This window comes from Aspergillus alliaceus (genome assembly GCF_009176365.1).
Source record: "Aspergillus alliaceus strain CBS 536.65 unplaced genomic scaffold BDW43scaffold_17, whole genome shotgun sequence".
In the NCBI taxonomy this organism is placed as follows: domain Eukaryota; kingdom Fungi; phylum Ascomycota; class Eurotiomycetes; order Eurotiales; family Aspergillaceae; genus Aspergillus; species Aspergillus alliaceus.
Window position 1 is genome coordinate 209,732 of NW_022474700.1, and position 27,058 is coordinate 236,789.

At 46.7% G+C, this 27,058-nt stretch overlaps 10 protein-coding genes across 10 annotated transcripts; 6 read left to right on the forward strand and 4 right to left on the reverse strand.

Moving 5' to 3' along the window:
- Positions 1 to 3,828: 3,828 nt before the first annotated feature.
- BDW43DRAFT_273802 (uncharacterized protein) lies at positions 3,829 to 4,292 on the forward strand. The gene has a single exon (XM_032041665.1). The coding sequence runs from the start codon at positions 3,890 to 3,892 to the stop codon at positions 4,193 to 4,195; it is 306 nt and encodes a 101-aa protein (XP_031901144.1). The 5' UTR covers positions 3,829 to 3,889; the 3' UTR covers positions 4,196 to 4,292.
- Positions 4,293 to 6,549: 2,257 nt separating this feature from the next.
- On the forward strand, positions 6,550 to 7,748 carry BDW43DRAFT_273803 (SDR family oxidoreductase). Its single transcript, XM_032041666.1, has 5 exons — positions 6,550 to 6,673; positions 6,740 to 6,798; positions 6,862 to 7,236; positions 7,283 to 7,480; positions 7,529 to 7,748. The coding sequence occupies exons 1-5, from the start codon at positions 6,598 to 6,600 to the stop codon at positions 7,610 to 7,612; spliced, it is 792 nt and encodes a 263-aa protein (XP_031901145.1). The 5' UTR covers positions 6,550 to 6,597; the 3' UTR covers positions 7,613 to 7,748.
- A 746-nt stretch (positions 7,749 to 8,494) lies between these two features.
- BDW43DRAFT_273804 (uncharacterized protein) lies at positions 8,495 to 9,830 on the forward strand. Its single transcript, XM_032041667.1, has 3 exons — positions 8,495 to 9,433; positions 9,494 to 9,558; positions 9,626 to 9,830. The coding sequence occupies exon 1, from the start codon at positions 9,094 to 9,096 to the stop codon at positions 9,400 to 9,402; it is 309 nt and encodes a 102-aa protein (XP_031901146.1). The 5' UTR covers positions 8,495 to 9,093; the 3' UTR covers positions 9,403 to 9,433; positions 9,494 to 9,558; positions 9,626 to 9,830.
- Positions 9,831 to 9,980: 150 nt separating this feature from the next.
- BDW43DRAFT_273806 (uncharacterized protein) lies at positions 9,981 to 11,954 on the forward strand. The gene is made up of 3 exons (XM_032041668.1): positions 9,981 to 10,614; positions 10,686 to 10,922; positions 11,008 to 11,954. Exons 1-3 carry the CDS (start codon positions 10,454 to 10,456, stop codon positions 11,585 to 11,587), a joined length of 978 nt encoding a protein of 325 aa, XP_031901147.1. The 5' UTR covers positions 9,981 to 10,453; the 3' UTR covers positions 11,588 to 11,954.
- BDW43DRAFT_310336 (flavin-containing monooxygenase) lies at positions 11,922 to 13,996 on the reverse strand (the record flags this gene model as incomplete). Its single annotated transcript, XM_032046911.1, has 8 exons — positions 11,922 to 12,055; positions 12,103 to 12,272; positions 12,327 to 12,860; positions 12,915 to 13,178; positions 13,237 to 13,305; positions 13,357 to 13,606; positions 13,671 to 13,684; positions 13,746 to 13,996. The coding sequence occupies 8 exons, from the start codon at positions 13,994 to 13,996 to the stop codon at positions 11,922 to 11,924; spliced, it is 1,686 nt and encodes a 561-aa protein (XP_031901148.1).
- A 955-nt stretch (positions 13,997 to 14,951) lies between these two features.
- BDW43DRAFT_318899 (putative integral membrane protein Pth11-like) lies at positions 14,952 to 16,330 on the forward strand (the record flags this gene model as incomplete). The annotated part of the gene is made up of 5 exons (XM_032048783.1): positions 14,952 to 15,152; positions 15,201 to 15,237; positions 15,287 to 15,354; positions 15,410 to 15,786; positions 15,841 to 16,330. The coding sequence occupies exons 1-5, from the start codon at positions 14,964 to 14,966 to the stop codon at positions 16,328 to 16,330; spliced, it is 1,161 nt and encodes a 386-aa protein (XP_031901149.1). The 5' UTR covers positions 14,952 to 14,963.
- A 119-nt stretch (positions 16,331 to 16,449) lies between these two features.
- Positions 16,450 to 16,922, reverse strand: BDW43DRAFT_310338 (DUF3140 domain-containing protein; the record flags this gene model as incomplete). The annotated part of the gene is made up of 3 exons (XM_032046912.1): positions 16,450 to 16,651; positions 16,722 to 16,838; positions 16,894 to 16,922. 3 exons carry the CDS (start codon positions 16,920 to 16,922, stop codon positions 16,450 to 16,452), a joined length of 348 nt encoding a protein of 115 aa, XP_031901150.1.
- Positions 16,923 to 17,573: 651 nt separating this feature from the next.
- BDW43DRAFT_310339 (terpene synthase family protein) lies at positions 17,574 to 18,931 on the reverse strand (the record flags this gene model as incomplete). The annotated part of the gene is made up of 4 exons (XM_032046913.1): positions 17,574 to 18,000; positions 18,059 to 18,306; positions 18,360 to 18,388; positions 18,448 to 18,931. The coding sequence occupies 4 exons, from the start codon at positions 18,929 to 18,931 to the stop codon at positions 17,574 to 17,576; spliced, it is 1,188 nt and encodes a 395-aa protein (XP_031901151.1).
- A 1,701-nt stretch (positions 18,932 to 20,632) lies between these two features.
- BDW43DRAFT_273810 (uncharacterized protein) lies at positions 20,633 to 21,097 on the reverse strand. Its single transcript, XM_032041669.1, has one exon. It carries the CDS (start codon positions 21,079 to 21,081, stop codon positions 20,866 to 20,868), a length of 216 nt encoding a protein of 71 aa, XP_031901152.1. The 5' UTR covers positions 21,082 to 21,097; the 3' UTR covers positions 20,633 to 20,865.
- A 2,534-nt stretch (positions 21,098 to 23,631) lies between these two features.
- BDW43DRAFT_273812 (uncharacterized protein) lies at positions 23,632 to 26,200 on the forward strand. Its single transcript, XM_032041670.1, has 6 exons — positions 23,632 to 24,641; positions 24,702 to 24,827; positions 24,891 to 25,046; positions 25,117 to 25,266; positions 25,367 to 25,492; positions 25,556 to 26,200. Exons 1-6 carry the CDS (start codon positions 24,230 to 24,232, stop codon positions 25,621 to 25,623), a joined length of 1,038 nt encoding a protein of 345 aa, XP_031901153.1. The 5' UTR covers positions 23,632 to 24,229; the 3' UTR covers positions 25,624 to 26,200.
- Positions 26,201 to 27,058: the final 858 nt, after the last annotated feature.

Sequence of the window (27,058 nt, forward strand, 5' to 3'; positions counted from 1 at the left end):
AGCTGCTTTATGTACTATGTAGGTCCTAGTAAAGCCAAGCTGCGATGGCATTATCAGATCTGGCACTAGGCACTGATGCTGCAACTGCCACTGATAGGGACCTTGTCACCAAGCATCTGTTTTGTTTAGAGCAGACTTGAAATGGCGTCTAAGTGCTGGTTCGTCCTTAAGCAGACACACTGCTACGGTCCGTTGCATGTGCAGACCAAATCTATTCGTCACCTGTTGCTAAGGTGATAGACGGCTTATTGAGGTCGTGCAACAACTTTGAGCCTAGGAGCAAGAAAGATCTGCTCTTTCTTCCCCGGGAGATTCCCAAGAATGGCAAATGGAGCACGAAGGGCCCAATTCGCCTGGCCTACATTCTCCCAGATCTCAGACATCTCGATCTAGGCACCAATGGACATGGACCCCTGGTAATACCTGGTTGGATTAACCACTTTCGCTGCCAGTCCTGTTTCTTCAACCACACGAAAGCGTCCTGCCAAACCTAACGATAACAATATAAACAGTCACCAAATCACTGGACGCTACCTGATCTGCTCTACAACGGATGGGGACATGTAGATAGGTTAACAACCAGGGATTAGGGCTTGACAATTAAATGCGGCTGGTCACCTGCTAACCTAAAAACGAATTATTACTGAGTAGTATTGGCTATTTAAGATACAAGGATTGACCAAGTATCGCACCCAAACATCGCTTTTGACCAAAGTGGGTGTGTTCGAAAGACCGAGTTCATCGAGTTCGTTACCATCATTGAGAACAACACAAGTGGCTTGCCATGTTCAAAAGGTTCTATACGTTCGTGGGACAAGCAAGGGCTAGCAAGGGATAAAAGACTATTTATTAACGGATTATCCCGATAACATCCGTCGTGATATTTCAAATAAGATCTGTCCTGTTGATTACCAATCTGTTTCCAAAGTGGCACGCCTACCTTTTCCTTCGGCAGCCTAAGAATTTTAGGGCCTTTGGAAGAGGAACTTAACGATAAAGCCCGTGCGCACGACGTAGGTGCCACAATGGGCCATACCCTCGACGATAATATTGAAGATACAGTCGAACTTAGAACTGATAATGATCAGATACCGGCTACAAGTGGCGCCTAAGTTTGAATGGCAAGGAAGGGGGGAAATCTACCTTCCGGCGACGGTGGCGAGAGATCGAAGCAGCCCTAGGTACTGTCAGCCCAAAAAATGGACCGCCCCTGACACCGTCTTTGCTGATCTTCTTCCTATCTGTATCCCCATCATTGCACCTTTAAGAAACACCTTCTGTTTGAATTCCACTAGGGCCCAGATCGCAACTGGCTGCGAAAATTTTAGCGTTGTCGAGCGCCTCATTCCTCATACGGGGGCATCTCGTGCTCTCAATACGGAGCTTTTCACCTGCCAATTTGACTTTCTCCCTCTATACTCTACATTGTTAAACCAGTCACGTCTTGCATCAATCACAAGAAGGCTGGCTCCGTTGGCTGCATGACGTGTGAGATCTGCAACTTGTCTCTGATGACTAGGTCACTGTAATCTTCACTCTGTTGGTATTTCATGGCATTGAATATATCTGTATATAATTCATTACCCGGTCACGGCTTTGTTTTTGGCATGTTCTGAAGTATATACTCTATATTCTTGTACTCTGGGGTTATGGAGTGCACCTCCTTACTTTCTAGTGCTGCCACTGACACGTATTGGTCAGTATTGATTACTGCCAATTTCTGAGGCACCTGACGGCACCGATTCAGAGCCCTAATAATTATAAAGTACTGTTAGTATAGGTGTCTTATATTAATAGTCTCTAACTATTAATTAAGCAACATGACGCCAAAAATGATCCGTTTGTTCCATTTCCAGTCCAATGAAGTCGGCCACTTGAATATCAGAAGTATTGTATATATGTCCCATATTCTTCACTACTTATGGTAATCTGGACCCTCGAGCTCTAGGCTTGCATACTGAATCTCAACCGATGGACTTCGTGACCGGTGCCGCGCTATTGGGTCGAATTGTTCGATCGGGATAGTACAGACTGTACAGTATATCCGAGATATTGAGTAGAGAGAGATTTCAAGAGCCCTTCCTATATTTTTAAGGGAATGATACATAGACAAAAAGATAATAGGATTTATATAAGTCTACTTTCTCAAATTATCATCAATGCCAGGTGTATGAGCTGCAATCTGCCTGAAATATACCCCGAGTTTGTCTATTGGATTTTAGCTTTGGATTTCGCTCAAGACCGAGGCTGGCTCTCAATAAATATGAGTCTTGGCCTATTATTTCATTGACTCTTCTGGCAAGTCCATTTTGCATGGCGGATCGCTTCTTATTTATCTGTCAACTCTATTGCCAGCTTGAAGTCCAGTTTCTAAGCCCGGGCGAAGAGAATTACCATTGGGTAGATTATTACTAGAGAGAGTGAAGGTGCCATTTTCTGTGCAAGCAAAGGATTTATTAATGGAATTGCCAAGTCTGTTTCTGTAGCGTAGACACTGTTATAACTTCCATAATATAGCGGATGTCTTTCTTTTACGAGCTCCCATCGCCTTGAAATGTTTGTCTGCGAGTGTTAATTTCTACGAGGTAATTTTCGTGATACTTCAGGCAGACTTGTACGCGTATTGTTACGCAGGGGAAGCCTTCATGGTGTGTTTAAAGACAGCTATTGTCTTTTGGATGGTTACTTGTTAGGCAGGCATTTACGTAGAATAATGATTTCTAGCTTCATGAGACGGCAATAGTTGTGCTTTTCTTTAAACTACCAATCATCCCCTTCCACTATGGCTGTACTATTCCGTTACCACCCCCCGCGAAAACAAGGTACATCCCATATATTGATACCCGAATCTCAATATATCAGACGCGCATAATAGAACCCATGAGTGAGCCACATTATGGTGATAATCTGACCATCAGAAAAAGATCAATCATCCACGCCAGCACGCGGCGAGACAGTTTTCAAAGATGTATGATTTCATGCAAGACCGGTCGGACTACTCCTTGCACAGCGGCCAACCTATCTCATTTTCCTCAATGGTCAATCCTTCAAGTTGTACAGCTTAACAAAACGACCAATGGAAAGCCTTCTCCTAAGGTTCAGCTGAAAACCCCTTATGGCCAGATGAAAAGAGGACGGTACAGTTTCAAATATATGGATATATTATTGCCTAATGCCTCATTGACTCAAATTTTCCAGTTGTTTGTAGAAGTTCATATGACTTGACCATTATCATCTCTTTTTCCTACTTCCTGTTGCTTTACATAAAAGCTTATACGTCTATAATAAGGGTACAAGCCCGCTGCCACATAATTTTAACTGTGGTTGAGTTCGAGAATAGAGCTGTGGGAACTAAGTCCTGTGATCAATGACAGTGTGGCAGCGAGAGGGCGCAGCATTTCTGCCTCAGGCCGAAGTTGGTCTGCATACTGCTCGAAAGTTCACGTTGAGAGCATTAAGTTCTGTTATATTTTTGTGCGATGGATACCATCTATTGGTGGAGCGTTTGCTCAAATCGATATGAATTTTGGTTTTTCAAGTTCCCAACCCAACTCCCTCTATAACATTTGTTAGGAAGCGAGGTCTGATGATAGGGTGAGATCAACGCACATGATCACGGCGCTAGGATGTTAGTAATTTATGTACCAACACAAATCCTCTGCTGTTTCTTCTCCACAACATCGTACGCCGAGTTGCCTGTTTCAAGAAACCCATAAAAGAAGTTTCCACCATATTGATGCCTTAGAAGCAAAACCGACCGGTAGGCAGAACACCCAACGAAACACATTAACACATTCAGAGGGAATAAAGCTCAGCTTGTTTTCCACAGTAAACACCGCCGTCCATAATCATCATGCCACAAACATATTACGACTGTCCATATCCCCGAATGCCGTGCTTAGTTGTGACGGGTTTACTCGGGGTGTCCTGGCCCGCTATGGTCTTCATATACGGACCGCACGCCACTATCAGCCATGTCATGCTTGTCGCTTATGTCGTGGCTCAGGTCCTGGTGTTTATCTTAAACCCTGAGAATTATTATGAATTTACTAGGAAAAGCCCAGATGGTAGTGAAGTTAGGGTTCGGCGCCCCCTTGTAGGGTTCAAGCGGTGTGAGACGCTGGTTGGCTTAACGGGCGGGTATGAGGTGCGAATGGATGGTTGGAGGTATGAGCCAGCATTGGTTCGGATTTAGGCATTGTTTGTTAGATTCAAAGGATGTGTGCTCTTACTGGTGTAGGTGCTGTAATTATTCTCCTTCCGCCTTGCCCCGGGAAAAGTCCTCTTCCTACGTTACATAGTTTCCTTGTAGGTGCCGATCCTAGCCTCTTGTAGTTCGTTGGGTGCTCGACCCTGAGGCATTGCCACTGTTATAAAAGATGAACTGCCCCATTTCTACTCGGTCATTTTTCGTCTCATCCTCTCAAGCCTTAGATCGTCTCTACTATGCATGGGTGAAAATAACATCGCAAAACATGCAATCTCTGTCTGAAGAAGTTCAGAAGAACCAGCCCGGCGTTTCCCAGCATGATAGCGACCAAATATCCGGTTGTGACCTAAATAGCCTACAGGCTAGGCTTATATCCTCCTCCTTGTCGCTCTGCACTTTTTTAATTAGCCTGGTAAGTCTCGATTGACATTGTATCACTGTTTATTGAACCACCATTTACCTTCCAAAAAGAAATGCTGAAAATGATGCTTGATGAATGATGACGGACGCAGCCGTTTTCGCCATGGCAATGCCACATATTGGGGACGAATTTAAATCAGACAATTGGGGTATTATGATGCAGAATGCAAGCTAGATAAGCCTTCTGGTAGTTCTACGCTTATTTCCGAGATTTCAATAGTCGAATTACCTGCAGTGTATCGCAGTACCCCCAACGCAAGTTCTACGAAATGTGTCCAGTGAAATGGACTTTTTTAGCGAGCATTTTAATGCTCAACACTGGGATTCTTGTCTCCGGACTAGCGCCCTGTTCCTTGGTCTTCCTGATTGGGCGTGTAATGGTCGGGCTTGGGTGGTCGGGTATATACGAAGGCCGCCTGGTGCAAGTAGGGTACATGCATGGCCCCCTAGGCTCTCCTTGACTGACCTTGAATGAACATTTTTACCGCTTGGAGACCGTCTCAACCATCGGCATCTCACACCGTTTACATTGACACCAGCGAATACTTAGCTATAGCTAGTGCTCCCCTGGGTGGTAAAGCATTCCTACCGTCTATTCCATGGAGATGGTGCTTTCATATCATTCTGGCCTTGTCAACAGTACCAGTTGTGCTGCTCTGGCATTTCAAACTACCGGCAACCGCCAGTTTCCAAAAAGCTCGGCTTTAAACATTTCGCGAGCGCGATTTGCTGCATTACTTCTTTCTCGCGCCAGCCACGCTCTGTTTCTGGTTCACGGTCATATGGTCATCGATTGCATATGACTTGGATAGCGGGAAGCTATCTATCGTCTTTCATTCGTGCAACACATTCCTTTTTCTATCGTTGTTTGGCCGATCTAATAAAGAGAAAGCAATTGCGAGAGGCGTGTGGCTTCATTTCTATCTCTCTGTCTGCCAAAGTCTCTTGCAATACCATGTGAGCCGATCTAATAAGAAACTAGTTGTCCGAGATAAAAACCGCTGATAGGCAGTAAAAAGATCCCTCTGTTTCTGCAAATACTCCAGTGCGATTGTATGTTTCAATCGGCGAGTGGCCTGGTCTTTTCTCTGTCAGCGGGTATTCTATTCGCAATCGCCGCGCGCCGCACTATGTCTTTTTTAGCGGTTAGCACGTCCCTCCTGGTCCCTATTGCTGTACTTCGTATAGCCATTGCCGGAATGATGATACGTTTAACGCCTCTATTCACTCAAGGATTTGTGGATCCCCTCCCCATAGTACTCAGTATTGGCACCGTGGGTAGTCTACTATTTCCTCACATCGCTTCTCAGGCGGTTACTGGCTTTGAGAGTTAACCCAATTAACACGCAGCTATCCTTGGACTGAAGCATCCCTGTTGCTATGGAAGGGTTGTTGGTAAATACCCTTGACCTTCATAAGTCGGGAGGGATCGTATAAAAAAACCTTTATAAGAGTAAGCAGGCGTCCTATTCAGCATCCCTTAATTAAATGTTTGCGATACTGTACATCTATACGGAAGTCTGTTATCCTTGTAAATTGATTTGCATTGATTAAACCAGCAGCTAGTGTGATATTTGATGATATATTGCCCTAGTAGTTCTAGGAGTAGTCCTCATACCTTGTCTTGTACGGGGATGTTCTAAGAAGCGAGCGAGGCTACCTTACTAATTCTTCGAGCCGTTGAGTAAGACCAAGGCATTTCTCATCGCCAATCCTTACGTAGACCAAGTATGTTGAGCCGTAGGGTCTTGTAAGTTGAATCGTGATACCCTGATACCCTATTTATGGGTAGGATTATTGTGCAGTGTGGTTGACCATCCGGAGAATCTCCGATGCGGGGATTCTGCCACTGCGGGGTTGTCTGAGACAATATCCAAGAACTTTGATAGATAATAGTTCGAATTAATTGTGAACTTTTTCATGAACCCAGCAACGTACGACCGCATACCCAGTACAAACACATCACTATGGTCCTCGCCCAGCCGGAAAACAAACATGTGCTCAAGGCTTTTGACCTTTCCGGCAAAGTTGCAGCTGTAACAGGTATGGTTTTGGTTCATTCATGACATTGACACCAAAGGTCTGTTCAATTACTTACTCGTCTCATAGGAGGTGCGCGTGGAATTGGCCTGGAAGCCTCGAAAGCGTTAGCCGAAGCAGGAGCCAACGTAAGCGCCCTGTCTATCCCTCGGATGTTGTCGGCATAAACAAGCTACTAAGCCATCGACCAGGTCGCCCTGATCTATAATTCTTCCAAAACGGCCAAGGCAATCGCAACAGACATCGCAACCAAGCACAACGTAAAGACAGCCGCATACCAAGCCGACGTGGCACACCAAGAAGACATAGAAAAAGCCATCAAGCAAATCGCCACAGACTACGGAAAACTAGATATCATCGTCGCAAATTCGGGAATCTGTTCCAACATTCCTGCGGAGGACTATACTACTGAACAATGGCATAATATCACGAAGGTCAACTTGGACGGCGCATTTTATACTGCGCAAGCCGCGGCGCGGATCTTCAAGGAGCAGGGACACGGAAATGTGATTTTCACAGCGTCTGTTAGTGCAAGTCTGGTGAATGTGCCTCAGAAACAAGCTGCTGTAAGTCATTCCACCCTCAGTTGCTGTGTCGAGCTAATAGTGGCAGTATAATGCTTCGAAGGCCGCCGTCGTTCAAATGGCGAAGTGCCTGTCTGTTGAGTGGGTCGATTTTTGTCGGGTGAACTGTATTTCACCTGGATTTATCGCGACAGATATTCTAGACATTCATCCGAAAGAATGGCGGGAAAAGTGGTTCGACATGATTCCGGCCAAGCGCATGGCTGAGGCTTATGAGCTCAAGGGTGTACGTATATATCCTATCATTTTGAGATAGCTTGCTAATGTTGGATAGGCGTATGTGTTTTGTGCTTCTGATGCGTCGAGCTACATGACCGGCGCAAATCTTGTTATTGATGGTGGATACACTCTTCCTTGAGTAGTTACAATAGTCATGGATTCTTGGCTTGGATGTTATTTTTATGCCTTAGTATGTCCTAGTTGAAGCGCCACTTGTAGCACCGGTGTTTTGGTATGATGGCCAGTTGGCTATGCGAATAGATGCTCCTATTTCCGGCTAAGGGCAATCTTGAGATTTGTTACTCGTACCCATGGTTCCTCCCATACTAGATTAGATTTCTGATTGATAGTGGGGTAAAGTTAATTGGGTTTAGGGTATTTTAGGCTGGCTGATGTCTATTGCTCACGTCAGACACCAACTTCAGTCGAAGTGTGTAGTCGAAATTGAGCTTTAAGAGCGCTTCCTATATGACTGACATCCATCTCCAGTCGATGGAAACACAACCCGCTTTATGTAAGGCACTCCTTCCGAATGATGGAAAACCACTTCGGAAGATATGTCGCTACGTTGCTCTGTATAATCGAGCACTGCGGACCTGGATCGTTTGCATAGAGTCTATGAGACAACTTGTCGAAACCATGATGATCAAATCCCACACTTACAAAACTCTACTCCGCCATCGCTAAATGGGTGATTGAAACAAAGAATTGTCCTATCGAAGGAAAAGAAATGCCAACCAAGACTCTTATTTGACGCCCGGCAAGCCTATATTCTTGTTAGACTTGCTAGGGCTGCTTGAACTGCGTCAATACGAAGAATAAGCTCTGGGCGAGTCATGATTTACCAATAGGTGGCCATATGAGGCCACCCCACCGAATAGTGCTTTTAGTAGAATTGCAGTCATGCCTGTAAATTAATAATGCAGCCCGAGAGCCTAAGTCTATCTCATTTAATCCCTTAATTAACCGTTAATTTTATCCTACCCTTCGAAACTAAATAAATAGCCATATTATGCATCGTTGGGAATTTGCTTGCCCTTACCGCTTTAAATTTATGCTCAACATTGCGCGATAGGGCAGAAGAACCCTTTCCCTCATCCCCCAACATCACGATCACCACAACAGCCAACTCAACGTCCAACCATGAGGGACTTCGTCACGGGTGCCAGCGGCCAACAGGGTGGCGCAACAGCCCGACACCTCCTGGACCAGGGAAATTGAGTATATGCCCTCGTGAGAACCGACAAGAGCAGCACAGCCGCTGACCTCGAGGAACGCGGCGCCATTGTAGTCGAGGGCACCTTCGACGAGCTCCTCCACAGGGTCTGCGAAGAAGTATCAGCCGTCTTCCTCGACGCCTTACCCTCCCCCAACAACGACTCCGAACTGCGTCACGCAAGAGACGTCATCACCGCCGCTCACGCGCCCCGCAAGAGCATCGTGACCACCATCGTGTACACCAGTATCTGCGACGTCGACCAACGCGCCCTGTCTCCCGGCTGGTCTGATTGGCTCCAGGATAGTATTCTGAAACAATACCTCGCCAGCAAAGCCGCTATCAAAGACCTCGTACGTACCGCCGGCTTCCAGCATTGGACAATTTTCCGGCCCCCCATCTTCATGACAAATTTCCTTCTCCCTGGCGCCCGAGCATATTTTCCCACGCTACCTAGCCTAGCGCGGGACTTGAGGATCGCTACGGCGCGCGGGAAGCGTATCATGCTTATTGATACGGATGATATTGGACGGTTGGCAACGGCGGCTATTCTTGACTCGGCTCGGCTCTCGCCTCGTGCTATTGATATCGGTGGTGAGGCGTTGACGACGGAGCATTTTGTGGCGGTTTTGTCGGGGGTTAGTGGTTGGGATATTCTTGTAGGCTATATTCCGCCTGCGGTGGCGGCGCGTTTAGCTCGCGTGGATCCCTAGGTCAGTGTGCAGTTGTATTGAGAGACGATGGGTAAGTTTGATCTGAAGGAGCTGGAGAGAGGAGATTGGGATTCCATTGACTAAATTTAAGGACTCTTTGTTGGCGCATCAGGATCAGGATCGTGTTAGGGAGGCGTTTGGATAAGGTGGATTGGACTGGGATTTTTGGGGGGTTAGACATGCTTTGATGCTTTATTTAGGGTGTTAAGGTTACTGGTTTTACTTTTTGATACCGTTTCTTCTGATGTTTGAAGCTGAGCATTCTCAGTGAAAACGAGTATAGCATAATTCTAGAATGTAGAGGAGCATACTAAAACACCCTCTAGTACCGCACTGGTAGCCTCGAGTAAGTCCCAAACCTCTGTTTTGTTAAGAAACGGCATTTGCCTTAAACAAAAGGAAAGTCATGAATGCAGGTCGCACATGGCCAAAATCCCAATGCATGACCAACACTGCAGTACATGAAAGTTCGAGGCACAACACAGCATGAGCAAAGCGTCATCCCACCGGTGATGTGGCTATGCCTCAGCCGTTAGAAACACATTGCACCAATGAAGGCTCAGCTTCATCCGATGTCGCGGCTAAGCGCCGACTACGTGTCTGCCATGCGGTCCACTCCCTGATGTGTCTCTGTTCAACCTCACCTATCAGCGATTGCGCAGGGACAGGCACACGGCGATCTTCCAATCTGATATGCCCAAAGTGCGGGGGTGTCTATTGGCTTTCCAGATACTGCGGACCTGACCTTTTTGTTCTTTGTTAGTCACCACGGCATCGCATCGGCTTCAACACTTCGCCCGTTGGCAGTATGCCGATGCCCTATTCTTTTTTGCCTGAGTGCTGTTTGTACCTTTCGCATGGCATTTACCGTGACTGGCTGCCTGTCTCCGGTCAAAGCGAGTGCTGCCCGGCTGCTTGCATAAATATAAGACGTGGGTTTTCTGGCGTGTGGTAGGAGCCACAACCCTCATTCTCGTATTTCTTTGTTCTATCGTAATAAATTATTTCCACTTTATATACCCCAACAAAGAGCGCATCTATTATTATCGCAATGTCAGGCCGAACCATCAACCTCCTAAGCCTCGACGGCGGTGGCGTACGCGGCCTCTCCTCCCTCATCATCCTCAAAGAAATAATGGAATCCATCGATCGCGAAACCCCCCCAAAACCATGCGACTACTTCGACTTGATAGGAGGTAGCGGATCGGGTGGGTTAGTCCGCCACGCAGCAACCCTTGATTTCGTCTCCAACTGAAAAAGGTACCATGCTCACCATGTCGCAGCTTGATAGCCATCATGCTTGGGCGTCTGGAGATGGATATTGAGGACTGTATCCACGCGTATAAAGTGCTGTCGAAGAATGTGTTTTCGCAGAAGAGGCTGTTGCCGATCGGGAGTAATTTGCGGAGTCGGGCGAGGTTTGATATTAAGAAGGTGGAGGGGGCGTTGAGGAAGATCTTGAGGGAGTTGAGCTATGAGAAGGATGCTTTGTTGAGGGATGAGGATATGAGTTGCAAAGTGTGAGTTTATTTGCTTCTTCTTCTTTTCTATTTGGGGGCTTGGTTTGGGGTTTGGGGAAATTGGACTGATCTAATCAATGCGAAGATTCGTCTGCGCTACTGATGATTCGAACCGGAAATTAGTCCATATGACGAGTTACGCGAGCAAATATAGCTCTACGGAGCTTTTTAAGACGGCCAGGATCTACGAGGCCGGTGCGGCCTGTTTTGCTCACTCGTCGCTTTTTGATTCCGTGAGGATTGGCCCAAGTGGTCGACGGTTTCATGACAGTTCTCTGGAGGCCAGCAATCCGATGAGGGAAGTATGGATTGAAGCTAGAGGTGTGTGGCCGTCTGGATCCTTGGAAAATCAGTTGAAATGCATGGTTTCGATTGGAACTGGGGAGCCGTCGATCAAGAGGTCTCGCAGACGGTTGTTTGGTCTGGTCAAATCGTCGGAAGTTGACATTGTCGATCCAGAAATTGATACGAATAGGTTTATTCAGGAACATACCGAGCTGGATGATGAGAACCGGTTGTTCCGGTTTGATGTTCCTAATGGACTGGCGGATATTGACCTGGATAATGTTGATGAGATCGAGACTATCGTTGATGCTACGCAAGATTATCTCGAGAAGGAGCTTGTATATAAGCAGATACGGAGGTGTGGGAAGGCACTTGGATGAGTATGAAGTTGCTTGGTGAATAAAGGACTATGGGCTTGGTTGGGTGGCTTTCCATGTTTATGATTCTTACACATTACGGCAGGCTCTGTGAAGATTTTGGTGGCGGCGATTGTCTTTTGATGTTTGCATATAATACTGATATCGTCTACTTGATTCATCATAGAATTCTTGTGGTATGTTCGAAATGAGATACCTTCATAAGGCTCTGGATCATGGGGGGATGTCTGTCGGACACGAAATGAAAAGAAGAAGAGCGAGCATTTGGATACCAACGCAGTCTGTGACAGACCTATCTGAGGATATGATCGAACCAGATCCAAACGAGATGCCTAAACTACTTCAAGTAGAAGGCCATATCAGCGTTCGGTTCCCGCTCAAACGCTAGTTCTCCATTACCCATGAATCTGAACTGGTTTGAGGTGTTATATTGAATATCGAAATGCTCAGGGCGGAGCTTATCCATATAGGCTACGCTGATCATTAGCAGCATCGAGAGACGTTGAAAAGCTACATACCTTTAAATTGCAGTACACTCCCTGGATACATTGCGGTGACAGTGTTGGCAGCGCCCTCGTTCCTTTTACTGTACCAGGCGTGACAGCCCTTGGACCAGACACAGCGTTTCAGGGATTCTTGGGCAAATTTATTATAGTCACGGACTATGGAGTCTTTTACGACGATCGACCTATGCGGAATTAGTCCCACTCCGGAATTTCTGGGTAAGAATGTGGAGGCGTACTTGATATCCTCGGTCGCAATTTTCTCGATCCATTCCAGCATGTAGCCAGCTGACCAGTAGAGCATGGCTGGAACAGAGCCATGGCCAATGGGGCAGTTTGGGCCAGCAAACATGAAATAGTTGGGGATCCCGGCTGCACATGTCGCAAAGTATGCCTCCGGGGTGTCTTTCCATTCATCGTCTAGACGGCGACCGTCGCGACCGATAAACTCCCAAGGAGGTATAAATGAGTAGTCGAACCCAGTGGCACAGACAATTAAATCGAATTCTTCCTCCCCCTCATCTGTCTCGATTCCGTTTGGCGTGATTCGATTGATCTTGCTGAAAGTTACTTCAGCGTTGTCTGCCTGGATGGCTTCAAGATAACCATCGCCAGGACTAAGACGGCGGCATCCAATCTCGTACGTTGGGATCAACTTCTTGGCTAACTCGGGATTTTTGGACAAGCGACTTCGCATAACTGCTTGTACACCCTCGAATAAGGCCTTATTTTCCTCCGATCCAGAGATCATCAGTCTGAATACGGAGTTGGTACTGTGATGACATTGTCAACTGGAATTCAAGAGAGAACAGACGTGGAAGACATACGCCTGATCAATGGCTTTCCTGTACTGTAGAAGCTCTTCCGGATTTTCCTGGAACCGCTGCTTTTCCTCTTCTGTGTACTCGAAATTTGTGCCCATTCCGTCTCTTGTTAAATGCCCACAGATGTTCGTGGATATCCAAGTAGCATGTCGAATATAATTAACCAGCCTCGCAGCCTTGGGTTGGAGAGAAGGGATAATCTGAACGCCGGACGAGCCGTTGCCGATGACAGCAATTCTCTTACCTTTCCAGTGATATTCAGGGTCCCTGTCGAAGTGAGCTATTTTTTTTTTTTCACATAGCTGGGGGATGGATTGGGTCCTACCACTGAGCTGTATGTACCAGTTTTCCTTTGAACGTATGAAGGCCCTCGATATCAGGCCATCTCCATTGGCTAGTACTGTTAGATTATCATCACCGACATGAAGTTTAGAAGAAGCCCTACTTTAGGATGCCACTACCATCGAGTAGGATATCAGCTTCGTCTTCTAGTATGAATTTGCCCTGTTCCAGCTGGAGCTTCCATTTGCCCTCCACCTCGTTCCAAATCGCTTTCACTAGCTTCATGTTGAATTTAATCTTCTCTTTTAGGCCGAGCTTGTCAGCAGTGCTGACGATATACTCTTCAATCTCTTTACCACTGGCATAATAACTCGACCAGTTCGGATTAGGCGCAAACGGGAACTGATAACTATCTTTTCGGAGTCAATGCTCAAACCAAAAAGATCAATTAGTTAGTACGGAAGACCATTAACTCACGAACAGGAATGTCGCTAAAGTCGCAACGTTCATCAGCAATTATTTCCATACATAGTATCACGAGTTTGCACCTACCATCCAACACCAGGATAGACATTCTCAAACCACGCCCCGCCTACCTCCGGATTCTTCTCGTAGATAGTAAGATCGACGTAGTCAAGGGGCTTCTCGTGTTTGAGCTTGTAAGCAACACTTAGCCCCGAGATACCTGCTCCAATGCAGACTACGCGAAGTTTTCGGGGTGTGAAGGAGAAGACCGAGGGGTCGACTTTCCAGTCATCCTGGGCGTCACCGTTGGATAACGAGGATTTCTCGTTTGAAGACATTTTGTTCCAAGGTGGGGGGCGCGCAGGAATAGAGGTTATGGGGCAGGTCGCGTTGTAACATCGTGGGATTAGGGCATTGCTTATATACGTCGGATCCGGATGTTAGATTCTATCCAGGGCGATGGCGATCAACTTGGTAAATGTCGCGAAAGTGACATGACAGCCGTCGTTTACTTGCCGAACGTTGGTCAGACGAGTAGCTCGACTTAGGGGCCGAAGGGGTAAAACCCGGCCCCAGTTTCTGTTGGCGGCGTTATTAGGGCACAGGAAGGGGCTGTCTACGAGTGGGTATAGGTTGTGGCACGTTTTATTGGACAATTACCAGTTGTTCATTCCGGTTATTTCATCCGGATCCCTAATGGGATTGGCCCCCAGGAGCAGGAATACAATTTTTGATAGGCTAAAGTATATGCCATGTGGCTGTTAACGCCTATCGTACGTTACCACATTGCTCAGGCCATATCCATGTCTAAATTTGCAATGACTCCACCTTTTCACCCTAATGCATGTCTCATTGCCCCATACAGTTCAGCATTCGCTTGTACTCCTGTAATGTAAGGCAGAGTCCTCCCCGACGCGCAGTAGCTGAGACGGCGGAGGTTAATAGTGCCTTGAAGGATCAGCCCCCAACGCCCTAACCGCTACTAACGGGCACCGTCAGGTGGAGCCGCAGGCATTCGATATCGCTTGGCCGGACTAAATACAAGGCAGGCAGTACTATGGCCCACCCTATCTATGCAATTACAGGAAGGTAACATTGTCGTGCATGATCTTCATGCGTAGCGTAGGCTAAACATGAATCAGTGCTTGGCAGGTGCATGCACTTCGTCTAGAGCACTCCGAAATAGTAAGCTGTTTAAAGTAAGCGACATCCCCAAATGTCGGGGCTTTTCTGGAGTCTACCTCGCAATCCAGCCTGTCGCGCAACATGGCTTTGTAGGTGTACAGTGATCGCAGAAAAGCGACGATGTCTAGTCCATTCGGTGAGCCACCGCCAGACCTTGATCTTAGTCAAAGCCATACGGCTAGAAATAATGCGGTTGTCATTGCTGTGTATACCCTTGCTGCCATAGCAATTATTCTCCGGGTTATTGCTAGAATAAGGATACAACATGCGACTGTTGCGGCGGATGACTGGCTGATTGTTGCGGCACTGGTATGGACTTGGCAATATACTGCGCATGCAGTTGCTGACGTCGAGCAGATATCTGTAACGGCTAATTTAGTTTGCACAATTATTGGTATGGTCTATTAATCTTTTAATTGATCGCCGCAGCTAACCCGTTCCAGGAGGCTACTATGGCCTTGGAAAACACGTCTGGGTAGTCCCATTCGATGATGCGATTACTGTGGTCCGGGTATAGATCCAATAGTGATCCCTGTTGAGTATTTCAAACTTATTAGATTGGGTAGATTCTTTTTGCATACGTCCTGATATACGTTGTCGCGATCCCAATCATCAAAATTTCCATCATCCTCTTCTACCGCCGTATCTTTGGCATGAACTGGGCTATGTGGATCTGCGTCTTCTTAACACTCGGCTACTTCGTCTCCTGCTACATCGCCTTCCTGGTCTGCTGCCAGCCATTGTCCTACTACTGGACCCAGTACCGAGACCCAAGCGGAGGAAAATGCATCTTCAACCTGTACCCATTCTACATCGGCAATGCAGCAGCCAACGTCGCCACCGACGCAGTCATCCTCATCGTACCGATCCCCCTTGTCTGGAAGCTCCAAATGCGAACCACGCAAAAGATTCTCGTATCCAGCATCTTCCTGCTAGGCTCCTTGTACGCCTTCCCTTTCTCCACTACCCGTGTAGAGGAATATACTAACAGCCCCAGCGCCTGCGTCGCAAGCATTGTCCGAATCTACTTCATGACCTTCCTCAGCAAATCACTCGACATCACCTGGATCATGGGCGATATCTTCATCTGGTCGAGCGTAGAGCCCTGCATCGGCATCGTCTGCGCCTGTCTCCCGACCCTCCAGCCCCTCCTCCGCTCAACCCTCAAGCGCATTGTGCGCTCCTCGAACATCGACGAACAACTCGGTTCCACCGGCAAGACAGGCTCCGTGTCCCGTAAACAACACAAGCCTCCCTCTGGTAGTCGCTGCTTATTCCGCTCTCTGGACGACGCAGATGCCAGAGCGAGGGAGCCTCATCTCCGACCAGAAGAGGAGGCAGCCCTAACCACTAGCTCAGCGCATGTCGAGCTGGAGAGCCTACAGGAGGGACCGGATTTCGATCCGAAGAGTATCCGGGTCAAACATGACTTCCAGTGGAGTGAGGAGCACCAGTCTATTAAGATCGTGTCGAAGAGGATATTATAATAGGCTAAGGTATTACAGGAATGTGCATGTAGATTGTGTATCTCTCACATATAGGTACTAATGATACCCCTCAATAATAACATACTATGGTTGAACCAAAGCGAAAATCATAATAAAACTCAAGATTTAAATGGATCATGCCCCCAGTTCTTCAACGACCGGTGACTCTTACTATTTGGGTCTTGCTTCGCTTCGGCTTCCTGTGCTAGATGTCGCTTGCAGTAGGATACTACCTTCCGCATGTGATCTTTGTCCTCGTCTGTGTAGTGCTCAGGGTCCTTGGAGGGGTTGTGTTCGAGGATGCTGACGATTTTGCGACCGCTGTGGTTCGAGTATTAGGGTTCTGTTTAGATAGGTAAGAGGTGGGTGGTGGAGGGTGTGGGTAAAAGACCTTTGATGTCCGATTGTTTCTCCGGATGAGCCGGTCCAGCCGGACGACTGCGATTGCTCGTCTTTGAGCCAGTCGCGGAGCTCATTGGGGGTCATGTTGACCAGGTCATTAAATTCTCTGGGTGGTTGTTAGATTGGGGTGATTAATTGAGGGGTGGGGATGGGAGAAGTACTCGATGACGGTGTCCTTGGCTTTGACCATCTTGGTGACTTTTTCTGTATGCCAGGTAGCTACGGACAAGATCGAAATCGACGTCCGGGCACATCAGACATAAGTAGCCCTATGTACAGATCTATATATGGCTAGACCTGTATTCTTCACCTGTACTACATACGAATCGTAGGATACTAAACAAACGTATGTGAAATAAGTTGTAATATTACGTACTTTTATGGTAGTTAAGATAAACTACCGCTGTCGGGACCGGAAGCTACCTCTGCGTACATCATAACATAACCCTAAGAACGGAAATTACGCAGGTCAATTTCGGCTTGCCATATATTCGATATAATCGCGGGATAATTCAAAATACACTAAGGACCTTACTCGAGGCTTAGATAATTTATGATGGTAGCTGTGCATGTATCTGACTAGGGTATCATGCGGTTAGGGCTGGGGAACATGATTGCATATACATGATGACATGGAAGGCGAACTCGAGCGGCTCCCTAAAGAGTAAACGATGTGTGAACTTGCAAGAAACATAATTTGGAATGGAACTGATGTCATGAATGGATTTAGTTCATCATGATGGGCCATTGCCTCCCGAGAGCTAATCTGGGTTTAACTCATGAGTATCGAAATGGTCTGGATGCTGGTTAAGATAAGCTAGACCATCTTGAATAATTTACATCATGCGGAAACGCCTCTTGCGGCTTTTGCAACCCCATAACGCCCAGATGTCGCCGAGTAAAGGATATGCCCGGCCAGACATTCAGTCAACGCCTTGGCGAAACGGATCTGCCCCTCGCTCATCTGGCCCGATGATGTCAATTTCTTGAGCTCCTCGGAAAACGCACACTCCGTTTCCAAAGTAAACCCTACAACCAATTGCTTCGCTGTGGCCTCCGAGACCTGGTACAACTTGCACACCAGATCGACTGCATTGAGAAAGAGGGCGCCAGTTCGCTGGTGCTCTCCATACTCCCGGTCAAACGAATAAAGGTCGTTTGTGAGAGAGACGTGGTCCGAATAGAGCCGAATCAGGGTAGCCAGGGCCTTTCTTTCGCCCTCGACGAGGTGGACATCGCAAGCGAACAAGGCCATTGATAAGAGAAGTCTGGTGAATATTAGATGTGAACTTATTTTTCTAGATCCTTGATCTCGGGTTCACTCACTCCCGTCCAATATCATCAGACCGATAATCAAGGTAGTTTCTCAAGGACTCAAAGACTTTAGGTGGAATCGATTGATATCCCTTAGTATGTTCGAACCAGGTGAACACGCTCGTAAGAAGGCCTTTTCCCAGGGTAGGTTCTTCCTCGTCGATAGCTGCCAAGAAACGACGCAGCGCGCCTCGAGGTCTCTGTACGCTGCCGTACATTGGCGCGTATGTAGCGAATGTCGCGTCTGCAATTGTAGATCCCTAGACTTATTGTTAGTAATTCGGATACACCAAAGGATGTTGGTCAGGCTCACTGCTTCAAGCGGAGAATTTTCTACGACGTCTATGAAAGCAGAGGTTATGAACTGTCGTGTCATTGAGACCCTTGAGTGCAATTCTCACCATCATGCAGGAAAATAAGCAACATGAGCTGGGCGATCATGCCCGCTCTTACCGGGCTCGCATCTGGATACATGTACGTAGCGGACTTCACCGATGTTGAGACGAGCTCGATCTCCTTTCGTGTCCTGATATCAGACGATGTGTCCTCCAGCTCCAGGGGGAGCTTTCCATCCGCCTCAGCTTCTTTACGTGAGTCCTTGTAGATAGCGTCCAGAAGTTCTTTTGTCATGCTCTCTGCTGTTTTCCAATGCTTGCCTTGTCTACAACCGAGAAAGTAGCTAGGCCAGGGGATCGACATTTTGGAAGGACATAGGGTAATTGAGTTCGAATAGCATCCTGGTCCGCCGGCTCCTGTGCCTGAGACTTGAAGAAACTTGAAAGCCTCTGGGTCGAAGGAAGCTCTGGAGGTCTCCACCGGGTCGAAGGCATGCGTAATCGGCATCAAGTGCTCTCTCTGGCTGGCATCCAATGGTGTGCGTGCCATTATGCTTGTGCAGTTGCTATTGATGCCGGTGCTGAAGGATCAGGAAAGGAGGGTAGAGGCTTAAAGAGAATCTCCGACAGTCCATTAATGGTCTCGAAGTCGAATGCAACTTCAAGGTCTCTCCCTGTGTAACTTTATCTTGTCTTTTGCCATATCTTATTGACTTCGGGTAGTACATCACCTGATGAAAGGAGCTTTTCTTTGACCGTTTTCTAGACAGGTCAACTGTTCCAAAGTTAAAGTTTGTCGGTGCGTTGCTTGGGGGTTGATTCACGCCACAGAATCGTATTCCGCGCCGGTTTGTGTTAGGACTGGAATAACATGAACAACCTATGCAATCAGCATCCTGGTCTACTTGGGTATGGTCCCACTTGAGATGGCGAGCGAGGTTAAACTCTGCGATAGTTTGCGATATAGACAATTAGGGCAGATCAGGAGAGTTTCATATTCGCGTCTGAGGACACCCATCGCCACAGTAATGGCCCTCAAAATCTCGGATTCCCTAGTGTCACCTTCGTTTGTAGTACAGAGAAGCAATTTCTGCCGCGATGGATAATGGGGCCTAGGCCAGACTTTGGACAACACCTTTTGCACGACCAACCTCTTTGTCATCAAACGGGACCTTGGGCTATTAGCAGTGATATTGGACAGGCGTAGTCCAATACTCACTGGTCTAGGTTGGCGACTTCGTTATGTAATATGTCCAGTTCGATTTAAAGTAATCGGTGACCGTAGAATGTAAGGGTATAGAGACCCTCTACTCCGTACTGAGACCCAGGCTCCGACTAGCCTTCATACCACATCGCCAAAAACAGCTAAGCAAGGTCCAACCTCGAAAAGCTGAAATCTAGCCTCCGAATTTCCATAACAGTATGAGAACTTCGTTTAATCGAGAAAATCCTAAACTAAGGCTGATTGGAGAGACATATTGCAAGCGGCAGAACCAATAAAAGGCTCTACTAGTGTCAGTGGAGCCCCCGGATAGCAGGATCACCTTCCTACTGTATGCACCTCAACCTAGCTATGTGTGTTTTAAAACTGTGAATTTATTTATGTAGTTCGATGGCTCAAATCTATGCAAAGATCGTCCTTCTCGTGGCGCAATTTTGTCATTAGGGTAACTCATAATTATCTGTCTCCAGTCCAAGGCAAACACACACGCATTTAGCCCTCTGTTTATACCCCATCGCTGTTGATATTCCATATCCGTATTCACCCTAATCATATCTAAAACAGATATATACTCTATTCGCAGAACACTATCCTGTCACTTTCTTTACAAAGTTTGACATTGGCGTGTTCTGCCCGTTGGATCCCCTTTTTATCACTCGCCTGCCAATATTTATTTTCACTCCCGTTGTTAAAAAGAAACAACAATGGAAACAGATCATTCTTCCATTTGGGAACGTTAGTTCGGTGAGCCCTCCATACCGCGCCGATTAACATGACAGCTCCTAGCAGCCATAGCACGGCCGGAAGAGCAACCCACTGCCAATGCACGGAGATATAGGTAGCATCGGTCATTGAATGCCCCTAGCCATCTGCGCCTTACTCCTTTTAAATTTTGCCTGAACACATTGTGAGTCCCGAAAGGTCTTGCTTATTGCTGCAGCAGCATTGTTCACAGTGCAGTCAAGGTTTTCAGCCATGGTGGTATTACAGCCCGTAATATTTTGTGTCGTAATAGTCTGGACGATGTCGGAACCTGAATAGAGACTGTGTGGTTTTGGAACAGATAGAACACCAGCAAATTATCTAATGTGGTATGGCTCGAGAAAATTTCCAGAAAAAAATGACGATATGCCCGAAGCGGAGACTGCACTAAAGAAGAAGCTTTGTTTATGCTGTCCGCTTATTCCACCCCCCACCACATCCCATGACGGTTGAAAATACCAGCCAGGAGTCAGATCCAAGATATTTCGTCTCCAGAAGGACTAATGTTCCGTCCAGATGGCAAGAGTTTTATCGCAGTGGGTACTTTTCCTCACAGTTTTGTTGGAGCTGCGAACAACTGGTTCAATAACGCACTCCGTGGCCTGCCACTTTGTTCGAACCAAATAATGTCCATCTTCCGGTGACACCAAAAACATTGGAAGCAATAATTTGGATAGGAGGCAGGAAAGCATTCTTGTATACCACCGCCAAATCATGATGTGCTGCTGTGCCGATAGACCAGGGTTTCAATGGATCGTTGTTGAATATGGAATTGTATAAGTTTGCTCTTAATACTAGATCAACGTAGTAAGCTGACTGACCGGTTAGATTAAAAAAACATATAGTAACTACCTCAAATAATATACATGCTGCGTGAACGAAAGCAGGATCGGTACTGTTGTAGCTGGGTGTGTTTGCTATAAGAGCGGTTTGTGAAGGATCATCGGCTAGATTAAAATAGTAATGGATCAAATTCTGGGCCAAGGCCCCGGCTCCTGGATTGTGGTTAGTGAAATACTCATCCATATTATAGCTAAGAGGTATTTTTCAATGCGGCTGATATATCCTTCCTCAGCCTCGTCAGCCGTCATTTATCCCGGCTCGAACCGAACCCAGAACTGGAAATCGGAAGGCCCTGTTTGAAGCGAGGCAACGTGAGCTGCCGGTCCGCCAGGATTTTTGGATCTGTGTGTGAATTCCTGTTGGTGTTCGTTGCTTGTCCATTGTGATGTTGGCGTCCTAGCCAACGAAGAACACCAATGGCAGAAATACCTCATGTGCGCCGTCCTTCCTTGACAGTAGTTTGTCTCCTGCGTGCAGTACGACGTATTCTATGATTTCTCGAAGTCACAGTGCATTAAAGTGTTTCACAAACGAGCGGCTGTTCCACCCGCCCGCTTCGCTCGTTTTAATATATGACCTATAGTGATCTTGATAGGTAATTCAGGGTCCCAGTTGCCATTTTGATGCAAATCTTGAAGTATAGAGTTAACTGTATCGATGTTTTGGTGCTAAGCTGCCTACGTGGTAGTAGGTGCCCCGGATCCTACCATGCTCCGCCCCGGCCCACGCTATGCGTATTCGTATTGATGTTCTGTGCTCTGAATCTAAGACTATTGCAGATTATCTCTTCTTGGAGCTTTATATGGAGCTCATTCTTATTATGATCTTGATTATTCTTGATACTATCTAGAGCTAGCTTATCACTAACACCTAAACGCTCTGCCGGCCGGAATATCCAGCCAATATGTCCAGTACAAGTATCACATACAGTTACTGATTTAAAGATTTTCATCACATACCTGCGACAACTGCAAGTATATTTTTAGAAGCTGATTATAATCTCACTATACGCGACATTTTGAAGCAGTCATGCGGGACTAACCTCACTGCCGAAATCCAAACCCTTCTGGAAAGCCGGCCCGCGCCGTAGAACATTCGTCGAACATCCTCTAGAAACTTTGTGTTGCATAATCCTTTCGAGAAATCAAATATATCCTCTTGAGGACCTATGCATGGGCTCTCCTATATAACGGACCTTACCTACTTCCTGAGATCCTTTTAGTTTACAACTTAAGCAGTGTTAATCGTTTTTCTTATAAAATAGTTCTATGGAAGAGGTACAATACCTTACGGTGCGCAAATTGCAATTTTCAGCAGTATATTTATAAAGGTCTTGCGTCTATACTGTCCTTACTAAGACAAACCAGCTTTGTAAAATATCAGCCTAGGAGAATTTCCGATATCAATGTTACACATCTTTTAATTCCTTTAACTGAGTGGTAATCGGCTCTCTTAAAATCGTATAACTCTTCCACTTCTACACTAGACACTAGATATAGGCTAACCGCGTGACTACTACTAACAGCTCGTCCTACCAATCTGATGAGGCCGCTTTCCCAAATACAAACGCCGCATTACCTAAGTATCTCCTTGTCTCTGCGCGGTCAAGGAATGTATCTTCTTGCGGTTATATGGTTGTTTTCGATCTTTACGCAGCATTCTGGGTTATCTAGATGTAACTAGGTGTTTCGAAGATGATTGGTAACAGTAATTCGGCAAATCTTGTCATACCTGGTATCTTCTCAGAACATTACTTTGCTGTAAATGATAATAGCAGTAACTTTATTGAAGTTTAGCTGCTGACCGCCAATGGGAAGGAAGCAACTGTGGCTGCTCATCTCAATCTGGATAATGGATCAGCAAACGTGGCTTGGTATAGTTAAAACAAATAAAGAGAAGAGAGATGCGTGTTTATAGCGACATTCTCACCAAGGGACAAGACGCTCGGTTTATATTCGGAGCAGGAGTTCAATTAATTCGCGCCTATGACGATGCCAGTGATCCAAACCGGAGGAGACGGCGTTTTATGCCACAGGAAATTTTCGCGCTCGTTAAGGTCTCAATTGATCAAAGCGCACTTTCAATTTCACATCCCTCTCGATTAGTTGCGCGGGCGTCGCGTGAAAATTAGGTGATCAGGGTATGTCTGTTTCACCCTTTTTCCACTTTGGCCCAGCTATATAGGTAAGACACAGAACCCAGCCAATATAGACAAGTCAATGCCACAGCGTGCATAGAACACCATTCCAATGCGGGCCAAAGGCCGGAACCTGTCCATCACACGGATGTGGGGAAATTAAAAGGTCGGAGCCAAAATAAGTCCCGAGCTAAGGCTAGAACTGGTTCTGTTTCTCGTATTATCGGTTTTATCCTGTCTCCACTCCCGAAACCAACTACCGTAGAAGGTAAATGGGTAAAAGTTGGCCAAATACTTTGTCACCAAGGATTCATAACTAGCATCCAGGCAACTCAGTTTCTCTAGTATTGCCTGATCTATTGGAGTTTCGATGCGTTTTGCGCATCTTGATTCACGAATCATTTAGCTTCTCATTCCACCGTCAGCACTCCGCAAAAGGCTCCAAGTTGCTAGCGCAGAGGGGCCCTGGGGACGCGGCCGATTCAGTGCTAGATTCGAGTAGATTTGAGTGGTATTGTCATTCTTGCTTTTCTTGCTACTTGGTGGGTGTCCTAGGAGGTCAACAATATCGATTTCTCCCGTTCATGTACAACTTCTAACAGGGAATGAGGTTTGTATCTGGAACCAGCCAGCTGACTGTCCCTTAGGCGATGAAGCCCAGTGAGGGCCTGGGTGGAGCCATCTTGACATCTAGTGAGACACAATCTAAAGTCTACTAATCTCTAAAAGCGCAGAGGGACTTGTGGTGCAATAACGTCTTCCCGCTAGACGGTGCTAAGCGGCATCTGCGGCATCTGGTGGGGATCCAAAGGCTTAGCCTTACCGGGCCAACCAACTGCGGATTCTGACTATGTTACTACGTTTATCCTTCCCAATAGGGACTAATGCCCATGCACAACGCTGGAGAATCATCGTCCATGTGTCCCAGGCGACCCGTTCTGGATGGAATAGGCGCGTCTGAGAAAATTTTAGTCAGTCGGACATGTGAGACTCATGCTCGACTATCTTTGAATCATGCCGTATTACCCGTGGGGAAAGGTATAAAAGGCAGGCAAGTGTACTCCTTTCATTGCAGTCGACAGCATTCAGTGTTCTCAAACTGGGATTGCGCCTTCAACATGAACTCTCTTGTTTCCCTTTCCAAGGCCGGAATCCTTGCCACATTGGTGGCCGCGGCTGCCGCTAAGTCATGCAACACAGAGTCAGATTTTGAGGTGACATTCTACGGATATGCGGATAACGACCCTCCTGGTGCTGATATAGCATATGATTGCGGTCGAGGCTACAAGGCAGGCGGTAGGTATTTCTTGTTGGTTATACATTCCAAAATAAGAGTACCACTGACAAGCTCCACAGGCACCGGCACTTACAATGACCCCCTGACCTTCGCCACCGCTCCTGGTGAATTTGCCAAGTGCGACATCATCTACCTGCCATATTTGCAGAAGTACCTTCGTTTTGAAGATGAATGCGAGCAGTGCAGTACGTTCATGGCTAAGCTTTGTCACACATACAATCAACATGTGCTAACAAATGAGCTTGTAGCCAGCGATTACAACGATGGAAAATTGCATATCGATATCTGGACTGGCCCAACCAACTCAAACGGTGGTAGCACGCTGCTCAAGTGCGAAGAGTCCTTGACTCCTAGCGCATCTCAGATCGTGGTCACCAACCCGCCAAACGGTTTGACAGTGAACTGTAGGCCCCTGTTTTCTTCATCTTATAGCCCATTCCTATTTTCCTGAAATCTCTAACAAAGAATCTCTAGCTGGCGCTCTCTTCTCTTCTGGCACTTGCCATACCTCAAACACGTATCCCTCCGCCTCCAGTTCCAAATCGGACTATTGCAGCGGTTCGTCCTCGGGTGGAGGTGGTGGTCCTGACCCAACCACATGCGCATGGCCTGGGCATTGTGAGGGTAAGAGTACCCACTCATCCCCCTTTTCTTTGACCTTTCTATTCCCGAGGAAAACAATCATGGCGCCCCATGTGCTAAGCTAATTTATCCTAAAACGCAGGCGCTTCTTGCTCCTCTGACAATGACTGCTCTGACCCTTGGGGCTGCCACAACGGAGTTTGTGGTACTGGATCTACTCCTCCTGCTCCTATTGTCACTGATTGCGCTTGGAAAGGCCACTGTGCTGGTATGACTTCGCTTTCCTCCGCTGGTCCATCATGTACTTTCAAACTGACCTTTGGACAAATAGGTACTTCCTGCTCTTCCGATGACGACTGCTCCGATCCATGGTCCTGTAAGAGCGGCGTTTGCGCTTAAAGTCGCCCTTCCATTTATCAGTGAGGGTGGTATCGGCCTACCTGGAGAACTGTACATGAATGGAAACTGAGCATAGCCCTGTAGAGCTCAAAGAGTTGCATTGGGCGATTTTGTTTGTACACAGCTCCATGTTCTATGTTCCTAAGGGGCAAGTAATGCCCATCGACAGTCGTGTATTGATAATATCTGAATATATATGGGAACTGTTGGAGATTTATATGGGTGATTTAAATGCTGGTGTTTCAACATTTGGATCCCTTATAGATGGTACAGGAGAATACCTATTCAGTGTCTCATCAAGCATTGACCCTCCTGGCAACCTGCAGGCAGTGGCATCCATTGTAACTGAGGGCTTTAGGCGCACATCAGTGTATAATCAGCAAATGGCCCAGCTCGGCAATCAGCAATGGGACGTGTTCTGTGATAACATTTGAAATAATCCACAATAGGACAAATCAACTGCAAGAGGTCCTGCTGCTATACACCCCATACATACTATTACTACCAATTACAGTAAAAGATAGCCAGCGAAGGCAGCTCGCCAAACACAGAGTATGTAGCTATTAATGCATGCTCTCCATCTACGCATATCAAGGATGTTAGAATGGCAGGTCTAGAGTTTTGTTTAGGCTGGAGACAACCACAAGGGGAATTTTATAATGACTAAAAATAAGAATTCAATTATCTGCAATTCCACGTGAGGTTTTATTCATATGTGGTAATATATATAAGCTGAGTAGATCGTTCAACCTTGAGGTTGGTATCATCGACATAAGAAAGTCGCCCTAGACTTTTGCCGTTGGTCTTTCCACTCTGTTTCCCACCTTAAATATAAGCAGATACGCCCCAAATCGCAATCTTACGTGTCTTTCGCTGATAAATCTTGGTTTTCTTACTCTTTAACTAATCGTCTCCAACCCGCACAGGTGTAGGTTTTGGGAAGTCCCAAGGGAGCTCAACAGACGTACGGTTATCAGTTGCAGATTCCTGCTTCTTGCTTTGACGTCCGTACTTTTGTAAGTTTGCCTTTCCATCCTTTGTCCTCTTGGTTATGAAGGCTTTCTGTACAATGTGAGGGTACGAACAGACCTTGTCCTAGAGGCGCCAGCTGTAAATGTTTTGAAAGCTGGTACGGCTCATCTGAGATCTCTCCACTAGCCTCGGACTTCGGGGCCTTTCCTCCTTCTAAATCCTGTTCTATTTGTAGCTAACAGAGGTTTCTGAGACACTAGAGCGCTCATTTCCGACAATACAAGCTCACTGTTGCGGACAGCCACTCTGTTCCTCCTACGGCCGATAATACCACCAGATACTTTCTAAGCGGCTTTCGAGTACTGTAGCAGACGCCCGATTCCGAAAGCTGACAAGCCGACCTCACGGTTCTTCTAACCCTGGTATTCGCTTTCATATCTTTCATTGCCCTACGCCTTGGTCC